This window comes from Stegastes partitus, unplaced genomic scaffold, assembly GCF_000690725.1.
Source record: "Stegastes partitus isolate 25-593 unplaced genomic scaffold, Stegastes_partitus-1.0.2 Scaffold486, whole genome shotgun sequence".
In the NCBI taxonomy this organism is placed as follows: domain Eukaryota; kingdom Metazoa; phylum Chordata; class Actinopteri; family Pomacentridae; genus Stegastes; species Stegastes partitus.
In genome coordinates this window covers 231,012-243,227 of record NW_007578217.1, presented here as the reverse complement: position 1 = coordinate 243,227, position 12,216 = coordinate 231,012, and the positions used below count along the sequence as shown (strand labels likewise).

At 40.3% G+C, this 12,216-nt stretch overlaps 1 protein-coding gene across 1 annotated transcript in view; it reads left to right on the top strand.

The window, feature by feature from the left end:
* Positions 1–2,264: 2,264 nt before the first annotated feature.
* hipk3b (homeodomain interacting protein kinase 3b) overlaps positions 2,265–12,216 on the top strand; it is a 41,508-nt gene continuing 31,556 nt past the window's right edge. The window contains exon 1 of the mRNA XM_008287081.1: positions 2,265–2,569. Coding sequence (XP_008285303.1) covers positions 2,497–2,569 — 73 coding nt within the window. The 5' untranslated portion in view covers positions 2,265–2,496. The remainder of the gene's footprint in view (positions 2,570–12,216) is intronic.

The window sequence follows — 12,216 nt, the reverse complement described above, 5'->3', positions numbered from 1 at the left end:
CACTCCTACTTGTAAGGCTTTAAATACGATCCTTGACTCACTCTGCGTGTAAAACTATGCGTGATGTTTTTGTCATTGTTTACCAAAATCATCAAACATCTATCAACCGACAACAAAAGCTCGTTTTGTTCTGCACAATGCTGGTCGCCTTGTTGGCCAACAGGGGGAGACAAATGACAGCCACCGAGAGCGCGCGCTTGTGTGAGTCTGGCCAGCCACCAGACCAGACCAAAGCAGAAGAACACAGAGTAGTTTTCCAATCCACAAGTAAACAAGTGGCCTTTTTTTTTTTTTTTTTTTCTCAAATCACATAGAAAACTATTATAGCACTCAGGCATTTATGATGTAAATGAGCCAACTATATGTTTCTTTAGTTAAACATCAGTTATTTTAGTGAGTCCCTATGGGCTCAATCTTTGTGGGGAAAAATGATCATCTAAAATTTTAAAATCATGCCTTGATTTGATTTAACCTGAAATATATAACATCGTAAGACATTATTGATTATGTTTCCTTAGTCAAAGATATCTTCTGGAATGAGACCAAGAGAGGCGAATATCACCACTCTTTGCTGTCTTTCATGAGAATCTAAAGGGCGTTATTGCGGGGCTATATGTGTGAGTCGTTCTAATTCCTCTACCACCACCCCAGCTGTGTTTACTTATGATAAACCAGGTTAGACAAGAGGTGTTAACACCTGCTTTCCAGGTCTGGTGTTTGTTGTCTGTAACTGGGTTGGGACGGATAAAGTCTGACAAAGACAAATGTCTTTTGGTGGATGAGATTACAGCTGGTCCTCTCAGACACCAAAGGCTTATGAGCAGCTTTCTTGTCAGCTGGGTGCCTCTTGACTGTCTGAGCAGTGGACTTTAGATTGTCCACCCCCACTTACTTCCTTAAGAAGCCTCTGCTGCTTGCACTTTGCTGAAGAATAAAGGAACTGGAAAAGATATTGGTTAACGGAAATTTCAGAAACTGATTTTGTCTGATTATTGTTTCGGTGTGGAATGGGTACTCAAAGCATTTTACTGTGCGTTATGCCATATATAACCCTGTTTGTGACCAATAAAGGCCTTGAAACCTTGAATCCTTGTACAAGATCTATAATTTATAACACATTTGTGTACACCTTTAAGCATATCAGCACTTGAAAAATACTGAAACAAATACAAGTATGCATTTAAAGCAAAATATGCAATCGTCCTCATCGTCTTGCCACTCACTGTGAGCCTTCTCAGCTCAGTATTGTAATGTATTAATATTCTAAGAGCTTCATCTATCTGAAGGATGATTATCTTATCAACACTTTCCCCTGCAAATACCAGTGGAATAAATGAAGAGTTCATTTGCAAAAACAGATAACTCCATCTTCACAAACCCTCAGAAAACCCACTTTCCCATCGGTTACCTGAGACAACATCAATCTAACTTAAGTTATCTCTGTATTTGTCATGTCATGTCAAATCCACTCAACTTCAGTTTGATTGATAATATCTCAAGCAAACAACAAAAAAAATAATTTTCTGAAAATCTACAAAAATGGAGTTATCTGTTTCAGCAAATGAACTTTTCAAATACCCAATACTGAACCAAACCAACTTAAACCTCTAGTGTGTTTTGGTCAGATGTGAGTGACGTCATAACCCTTCAGATCACAAAGTCCAGTTTTTTAAAAAATCTATCTCATACTTTTAAATACACATAATTTAACATTTTGCTCTCCTGCCTTTCAAAATATTGGACTTTTCTTATGAAAAATATTTCTCAATTTTGTATTGTGTTGTAACTAATGTGTTGTATAGTAAGAATTAGGAGGGCAACATTAAAAAAATATATGTGGATACATTTACTAACTATCTAGTTAAAATGCAGTGAGTAATCTAATTCAAGCATCACAACATTAATGTTACTTTCTTTTACTTTTGGATTACCTCAGTGTTCAATATGCAAATAAACTCACGAGGAAAGAAATATCACTATGATGCCTTTTGCTTGAGTGTATTCTGTATGAGTAGTGTGTGCACATGTGGTACATCGTTCTCTATTTTAAAAATGTTTTTGAAATTCTAATTATGCTATTAGTACCCTTTATTTATTGAATCAAGCCTGTGCACGTCATTCCACATACCTCAGAATCCTCAATCTTTGTGAATGTAGCTGCTCTGCGATCGGTTGCTCCGGTCTGGCCAATGCCGTCAGTTCACAAACATTTCCAGTTGCTAGAGAAAAGGGACATGTTAGAGGCAGGAAAGGCCGCGGAACCGCACGTCTAGACAGGGCAACGGACACCCTTTCAGAGATGGGCAACATCGCCCAAAGGGGAAGGAGACGAATTTGAACTGTGTAGCTACCACCTGGGCTCGTCGTGGTGTTCCTGGACGCTTATATGCAAGAGTTATTTAATGTTTAAAATGTGGGAGATGGTGGCGTTACCGAGAGCGAGCTCTCCCTTCCTGTCGTCTAGGACAAGATGGCAGCAATGCAGGCGAACTGTGCATGGTATGGATTTATAAGTCCATAACATGTTCAGAGAAGCCCTGGAATATACTTATAGTGACTCTATGTGAAGGTGAGTAGAGGCTGCGGGTCGTGATGTGTGTTTAGCTTAAGCCACGAAATTATAGTTTTTAATGTGACGTAATACAAAGTCACAACTTAGCGACAAACTTAGCAAGCGAGCTGTCATCCGTTTCGGCTGTTAGCTGCGTACTGTCAGCACTTTGGGGCATTAATTTTAGTATAGGGGGATTATTTTTGTTATTATTATGAGTGACGTTGGTGGGAATTATTAGGAGCCCTGAACACTTACGTGCTTTGCCATTTCAGTGTTGTCACAGGCACCCGTTAATTTATCTTTCTGCCTAACGGGTGATCATTGTCGTCGTTACAGTTTATTATCCTAACCTTTTTACTAAATGTACAGTTTGTGAACAATATAGACCTCACTGGTGAGTTAGCAAAACATTTTTATTTTATTTTTTTAGCATAATGTTAATGTTAATTACATCAGGCGACGGAGTTTTGAATCCACACAGGGCTGGTTTTGTGTTGAAGAGGAAGTACAGGTTTTATGATCGAGTTCCTCTCTGTGAGGGTTTGGATGTGACCACCAGCAAAAAATGAAAGTCCTCTGAGTTACTGTAGGGAGGATTGTTTAGCTGTTTTGTCGTTATTAATGTGGCAGTAACCAAAAATGGTGAAACTGGGAGGAGATTTTTGATCCTTACATTGTGACTTATACATCAAATGGGTAGATCTTTTGTATATGTATGTATATTTTTAATTACCTGGAGCACTTATCTAATACAAATAGTTCATAAGAGGGTAATCAGATTTTATCCAAGTTTGTTAAGACGAGAATCAAGACCCACAGTAGTAAAAAGAGTTTAGTTTGAATTCAACCACTTCAACCTCAAGTTGATTAAAACATCCATAACAGTGAAGCTACCATTAGTCACTATTGGTTAATATCAAGAACCTTTTAAACCAACACTTCTGTGATTCCCCTTTGCCTGGACACTCTTATCAGCCGAACATGTGTCACATTGTGGGTGGTAATGACGCCAGTAATGACTGGCCAGCAAATAATTGTGTAAACTTGTGTCTTACCCCCACAGTAATTGGTATTAGTGGGTAATGGTGGTTGTCGGCAGGGCGGGTTGGCTTCCAACTGGTGCCATCTCGAGGTGTGCCTACAGACATGAGGCAACAAAGAAAACAAAAATGATTTATGGCGAGACCACCATGACAAGACGATGCTGTGTTGTAACTTGAATCACAAAGGAGATGGGTGGAAAACGTCCGTTGTCTCGTGGAGTAAACATCTATTCCAGCTCACGGTGCATAATTACCTGTATGCATCCTGTGATTTGGCCAGAACCCAGGCTGTTGATAACGTTTTAGATGTGCTTTGTCCACAAAAACAACTCATTTTGCGACAATGTTCGTGTCCGGCTTAATGAGCGTAACAGTTTTTGTGAGGTGCTATGATCAATGCTTTGCTGATCGATGTAAATGCTTGTTTGTGTGGGTAGTATTTCAGAGTGTGCAACTTGGTGACAGCTGTTAATGCGTGTTTAAAAGACGTTATAGACTGGTAGTGTGAATGCAAAATGAGATAGAATGAGAACAATCTCCCCGTGGCAGACGAGTATGTTTACTTGTTAAATTCTGTATTTACACATTTGCCTGGAACTTAACAAACCTAATTTTCAGGCATAGCTGATCCTGTCATATATGACATCTCATGATTGAGTAAAGGTAAAAATAGTAATTTCATACTCCGTGCTAGTCATATTGATAAATAGAGTAGCTGATACTCTGTATGTTTTTTTTAAATAGCATTTACTGTGGGGGTGTAACTGTATCTGTAAAGTATGTGGCATACATCCCTTCAGTTTGGATTCCTGGTTTTGCTACACACCGTATGATCCAAACAGTAACTGGCAAAAGTCTATTTATGTCTTTTCACTCGACTTGAACAAAAAGCATGGTTTTGCACCGCTTACTGTCTATCAGCTAAACTGTGTTAGTAGCAAGGTTATAAAGAAAGGAAGTGACATTGCTCTGCTAACTTTGCTGGTTAATTCAAGTTAAATATGAATAGGACTGGACTGGGATAAATTTATCATGATAAATACTGGGGGGAGGTCTTCGGGTGTGGATGGGGGACTAGCGTGCCTCGGGAGACCTGTGTCAAGCCAAAGGGACAGCAACTGGGGTTAGTTATCAAGGGATACGATAGGCTGTTAGCCAGCGAGGGAGCACGCTTGGGATTTGTTAATTCAACCAAACGTTGTGTTTTTGTTATTTGCTTTTGATGCGATTTACATCATCTAATGCTTTTAAGAGAAACAACAATTTCCCTATTGTTCCCAACATATCGCAATGTTGTCTTCCTATCTGTCTTCTCATTTTTTCTCACTTTTGTGTACTGTTACACCCCTACTTCATTATCTGTACACCATAATGGCTAACTGTGTAATATATTGGCTGCGAATGCCAGTGAGTCTAACAAAGAAAAGACTCCTACATGATAGTCATAAGTTCACAGTCGAAATACCATGAGGTCACATGCTTTAGGAAATAGAGGGCCTTTTTTATCTAATGAGCGTAGAAGATCAAGTTCACGAGACACAGGCGAAGCGCCACAGTATGCAATAAGGTTATGCAGCTGTGAGCTAGACGGCGAGCCCTGCCTTCAAGGTAGGCAACAGCAGAAAGTGGAATCAAGATGGTGTTTTGTTTCCACTTTCGCAGTCTGTACTAGCGTTCATCATCTGAACTAAGCAGAAGCCAAGAAGACCTCGTTGCATTAGTTCATAGACACTTTCTATCTGCCATTGAGTTAAAAAAAATAAAATCATGACGAGCCAAAATGAGTTTGTTCCTCAAACTTGGGGAAAGAAGACAATATTGTTGAATGTCTGACAGAAAAAGCTGCACATGTCCAAGAAAACATTGGTGGAGTCCGCTGTGTGAAAACACGATGATAACAATCAGCTAGGAGAACGTTAGTGGAAAACCCCCGTTGCTGAACATCCACAAGTCGATCCTTAAAAAGACTCTGATTCATTGCTTAAGTTTGATAAACAAATTGCTCTGATTACCGCCACAAAACAAAAATATTAATTCTTTCTTGAACATATGCTATGCAAAGCCTCCCTGCCACCGCTTTTCATTTTCTACCATTTGCAGAAGAGACAAATGCATCATTTTGCAGCTTTTATTTGTAATGAAGCTATTCTATGGAATCACACACGAGCCTGACAGTTAAAAAAATAAAAGATTTTATTCTTAACCGCCTGAACCTACAGACTGGGGATCATTGAGGATCAGACGGGAATGAAGTCGGGCTTTAATGACTAAAGTGAAAGGTGGAAAAATTATTTGCTAACGATGGATTAAACATAATGAAAGTAGTCCTCTGAAATTGGGGACATGGGGCACAACAGGCTGCAGGTTTGGTATTTGTAAGTTTCTGTTATTCAATATAAGTAGTGTGTCTTTTACCACTTGCTAATAATCATATTGCTTGTGCATATTCTTCCTTAAAAAATAGACAAGTTGTGATTCTCACTTTTCCCAGAATCATGAAGACTTTTGGCACATGGGAAGGCCTTCTGTAATCAGTCATCAGGGTTAAATCTTAGTGTTTTGAAGGGCTCATGTTTATGTTTGAGTAAAATAATACTGTTTATATTATAAATGTAGCTAATGTTTGGTTTTCAGTTAATTAGTTTTTGCAGTTTGTTGCATATTAAATAGATTTTTTTTAAAATCATGTTGGCTTCTTGTCCAGAAAGCAGACCTACTTAATTGAATGCATGATGCATGATAACAGAATGTAATCACTCAAACCGCTCTCATGATCATCTGGCCTTTGACTAAGTGTGAATGCTTAATGTGTCTGTTTTGATATGCTGTAGGATGGCGAACATTTATAGCTCACATGCTCAGTCTAAGCTGCGCTGATCACAGCATCACAGTTTTCGCTTTAGGCTGTGAAGTCGAGCAACGTGGCAACGACATTGTCTCCACAGCGCCTGATTAACTTGTAGAAGGGGGTTATGTTTAGTGCACACTGGGGCGGTTTGGTGTCCAGTTGGCTCTCATCTTTGGCCAATACTGATGGAAAGATCTTTTTGGATTATCATATATAGCTGTTATTGACAAATTAGTAACATCACTTATTATTCACTGCCCTTTTCTGACATCTGTAGTTTTTGAAAATACATTGATGCATATGATGTAGTATACTGTTCACTTTTAAATTTGCATTTAAATGGAAACATAACCTCTGACTGCAGATTTAGGGTTTGAATTTGTTTTTGGAGACAAAAGGGTGGCAAGATTAGTTGTAGCGGTTCTTTTCGTCCCCCCACCACATAATGTCAGAACCCGTCTGTCCTCTCACCTTGCCGTCGTTTCGGCACTTCTGTTTCGTCACTCAGTACCGTTTGTTCGCTGCGGACAGGTGTCTAGTGTTTATTTTCCTTTCAATTGAATTTTGAGTTGTCCAGGGTCAAAAGTTCAACTGTGAGCAATTACTTAGCAGCTCAAGCCGGCTGGAATGGTTCTGCAGCTTTGAAGGATGTAATGCAATGCCACAGGAGGAGCCTCATGGCTGACTAAGGGAGTATCTGGCTTCACATGGTAATAATAGCAACAGCTGCCATTTTTCTTTTTTTTTTTTTTGCCTTTTAAAACAACAAAGGCTGTCTACTTCACATCCTTGTGTTCGACTTTTCCACTGTCCTGATATAGCGATTGTATTTTTGTAGCCAGGCAAATTAACTCCGGTTAGATTTTATTTAAAATTTCGCTTTCGGTGTTGTGTTACACTAAACCGGTGCTGAAATCTAGACGACTCGATTGCTAAGTTGGCCAGGAGTGGACTCCCGTCAAGGGATTCTGGCAATTAAAATCTCAATTCCCCAGGCGCACACTTGAAACCCACAACAAACATGTCATATTGAAGGTGAAAAATACTTGGCTTACTGCTTTTCTGCAATGTGGAATTTGGCTTTACCTAATTTACAAGTACAAGAGTTTATGTAAAAGTCATCCATCCATCCATCATTTATACACCGCTAAACCCCCCCTGCCTATCCCAGCCGACTCAGGGCGACACCCTGGACAGGTTGCCGGTCTATAGCAGGGCTACACTTAGAGACAGACAACCAAGCACACTCACATTCACGCCTGTGGACAATTTAGAATCACTAATTAACCTCAACATGTTTTTGGACTGTGGGAGGAAGCTGGAGAACCCGGAGAGAACCCACGCTTCATGGGGAGAACATGCAAACTCCATGCAGAAACACGAACCGGTGACCTTCTTGCTGTGAGGCGACGGTGCTAACCACCGAGCCACCTTCCATGTAAACGTCAACATACTTCAAATGTTCTCCTCTACCAACAGTCTCAGACAAGCACATACTTGAAAACAGCACATCCCAGTGAGTGGGTCTTTATATTTAATGACTCCACCACATGCTGCGTCCTGCCATGTATTAGACTTTTTATTGTTAATTGCTTGGTTATTAAGCAAACAGGGAAGCACTCACTTTGCTCTCTAGTAAGCCCCTCACAAGTGCCCCCTCTTGTGATTTATTATAATGTATTCCACTTCTCTGTATAAGTCAAACACGGCGGAGTTGAAACACGAGTAAGACTTTGACCATGACACGGTGTTGGAAAGTGATTGGCTTCTACGGTGACAGACAGAATGCGTTGCCAGAGTGACGTCTGTCAACGGAGTCTGCACTTGGACCGTCTTGCGTCGGGCTTGGGTGTGTCCCGTGTAACTTTGACCTTCTGGTTGCTGCCTTTGCCTGGGACCTTATGCTATTTGCAGAAACTCCCTGCGGGCATGTACACTCAATCTGCAACAATTACTGTGTACAAACCCAGCTGAATTGTGCTCTTGTCTGTGCCCGTGTCACCATTAATGTGCGATACTATAGCGAGCAGCGTGGACAAAGCTGCAGTATTCACATGGGAAGGCCATTATAGAGGATAAAAAGCAGGAAAGCGTGAATGTTACAACGTGTTACTTAACTTTAACTGTTGCTGTCACGCCTTTGTACAGCGTGTGCGTTGTTTTCCACTGGTTTCTCCTTCTGCTCGTCTTTCACACTGGTGATTGTTGGTATGCTATAGAAGACGGTTGATTTAAAAAATAAGAATAAAAAAAGGCTGTGCTGGGGATTTCAGAGATCAACTAGCTAATCAGTCAAACTGGAGTAACACCCTTTAAAACAATAAGTAGATCATAAAAAGGAGGCTGTAGTTGCTGTGCTATATATTAAGATTTGTCAGTGCTGCTCGTATTTTTTTAGAGATTTGTTGGAAGTAAATAAATACTGTGCGGAAAAATGAAAAGGGATTCAGGTGAGGCATTTGTAGAGCCTATCGCAACCGAGACAAATGAAAATTAGCTTAAAACATACAGCAAATAACTCCATGAAAACATTTTTTGTTTTGTCAACTGACCCAGTACAAAGGGCAGTAAAGAGAAAAACCTAAATCAAATCAATATTGCTTGTTAGCAGCCTCTACCTTAAAAACACTAAGTTTTTTTTTTTATTGTACTTGAGCAGTAGGTTTGTTCAAGCCTCTCAGGAAAATTACCACAGCTGCTCTGTGGATTCAGACAGTCCAAATGTCTTCTGTTTTATTTTATTTTTTTTGTAATCTCAGAGCGACTCCATGATGTTGGGATCAGGGCTCTGTGGGGGCTGTATCATTTTTGCAGGACTCCTTGTCCTGCCTGTGGCTGAGGATTCTTCTTTATGACTCTGGCTGAGTGTTTGGACTTTTCCTGCTGCAGATTCATTTTCGGGCCAAAAAGGCGCCTCACTGATGATGTTACATGATGAATAAGAATCTAAGCATCTACAGTGCAGCAAAGTTGTTTTCAAAGCAGCCTCCATTTGCTGAAACCTGTTAGTCTCATCTGTCATAGCGGCTTTATGTCATAGAAAATGTCCTGGAAGATAATTTCTTAAAAAGAGTAGGAACGCTGGTTTGGATTTCTGTCTTTTTCTGTCTTAAACTTCCATTTAGGAATGCTCAAGTTATACATTTTCAGATTCTACTCATAATGGCCCTTGTGAATAATAGAGGCAATTGCAGGAATCTAAATTACAGGCAGTGCACCATAAACATAGGTGTGTCAACAGTTGGGCTGACAACAGTTAGACAAACCACAACACAAGCTGAGCGGGAGGTTCGTGACCGTCTATTTCAGGGCTATCACATCATCAAAGACAGGCAAGATTTTCAGTCACCCACTTATTTATTGAAGAGTCTAACTTGCATGTGCTCTGGTTGTGGAAATGAATGAATGAAATCCACACCACGATAAGTACTTGTGAGCTGTGTGAAGTATAAAATGATAGTGTTTGTTTGACTCTTATTCTTGACCTTTTTCAGTCCTGCTTGGCATAATTTACCAAAGTGTTTCTAACACACAAGTAGGGATGAGAATGGATAAGATGTCATTTGTATTTTTCTGTGTTGAAAAAAATGGGCCTACACAGACTTTATGTAGTTTAAGCTCTAAATCTGAACACTGTGTTGAAATACAGTGTGCTGGGTGTGCAATTAGAATGAATAAAATGAGGGAATATTTGTACAAAATATTTTTCATTTAGGTTTTCTTGGTCATAAACAAAAAAATGCTAAGCCTGCCTACGTCGGGCTAATGCGATTATAGCAGAGAATTTTGACTCTTGATGACTGATGTGCTCCTGGAAGCAGTGGCCCAAAGAGATCATTGTGAACTTCAAAAAAATTAAAGGCAGCACGCACATTCCCACCTGTATCAACTCCTGTCTCCAGCATTGGTGTTTACATTTCTGAGGACCTCTCTTGAACCATCAACCCTTGCACCTCCAACAAGAAGCCTCACCAGCATCTTCTCTTTCTGAGGGGTCTCACGAAGGTCCATCTGTCGCCTCAGATTCTGGTGAACTTCTACCACTACACTGTTGAGAGCCTTCTAACCAACTGCATCTCAGTATGGTGTGGCAATTACTGTGTTTTAGAACAAAAAGCACTAAAGTTGGTAAAAACTGCCCAACGCATCTTTGGCTGCCACTAAAAGTGTTTGCAGAGGGTGCACAGTCATTGTCAGGGACACCTCTCACCCAGATCACAGACTTTTGGCCCTCTTCCCCTCTAGGGAGGCACTATAGGATTCTATGTTCTAGGACCAGCAGGTTTAGGAACGGCTTTTTCCCTTCAGCTGTCACCTTGCTAAGCTCTGCACCACGTTGATAAGCCCCCCCAGCACCCTGTCTCAAACACTAGACCTGTCCTCGGCCTCGCTGGCTGTTGATTCCCTCTCAATTATCCATATTATTGCCCAATGCTTTCCTGCACTATTTATGCATCCACATAACAGTACAGCACATGATGCATATATCCTGGTGTATTCATTTCATTCTGTTCACATTGTATATTTTGGATATATCAGTTTATTCATAAATGCCCTTCACCGTAGTTTATATCTGTATTGACTCTGCTCTACTGCTTGTTGCCTTCCTGGTTAAAATGCTACACTGCACTTCGTTGTTTTAGTATCTGCACTCTGTGCAATGACAATGAAGTTGAATCTAATCTGTAGTGTCAAATATGTGGCATTCCTGGAATTTAAGCCGACATTATGTAAAAAGATGTTTCAGCATATTGCCAGTGTTTGCACCCATACTTGAAATGATTATTTTACTGACATTGCAGCTGGAACCGTTACCATCTTCTGTAATGAAATGAAAGCACACTTTGAACCATTTCTTTCTCCCCACCATGAGTCAGGCTCGTTGCAAGGTTCCAGCAGTGCAGACAGCAGCAGCAGCAGTTTGATGTCATTCTGTAGCAAAACGCAACTGTCAGGATAACATGCCGGCATTGATAAAAGGAGCCGATAAGATCCGAGGCATACCGTTCTGATGAACTGGCCAGTTTGGAACTGGTTATCAACTGGAACTGGCTCTAGATCCCCATCCCCACAGAGAACATGGTAAACAGTGGCACCAAACAGTAACAGAGGGTGTGATTGTGCAAAGAGCTGTCAAGAGAATAGGTTGACCTTATCATGCTGCTTAGAATAGAGTCAAAGGGATAGCTCCCAGCGCTAGTGTTATCACAACACAAGTATGCTTTCCATCAGGATATTTATTTTAGGAGACTCTACAGGGGTACTAGCAGCCTAAACGTGACTCAGTTTAGTTGTTAAGAAACAGATCTTTTCAATACGTTAGAGAAATAAGACATCAGCAATGAAAGTGGTCCTAGTAAGACTGGCTTGTTAAAACACTGATTAAGATTTGTTTGTTTTGGTTTTAAGTAAGCATGATTCGGTAAAAGGAGTCTTCATTAAAGATTGGAAACCTTATCAGCTTGTACCTCACTGAATGTGCCTGATAATGATCTCAGGCTCCAACATGGCCGTGGCTGATAAGGTCACCGTGCCAGTTTTGAATGTGGTTTTTAAAGATAACCAAGATCCAGAGAAAAGTTAGTTTACTTCAGTTCTCTGGTTTTTATTACTCAGAATTTGGTATCAAAATATTTCTACAAGACATGATTATGTTCACGAACATGAAGTGCTTTATCTGCCCTCACAAAAAAACAACAACAACAAGATGCTCACACACAAATGATGAGGGAAGAGAGAAGAATACACCATGTCTTAGGTAATTGGACACG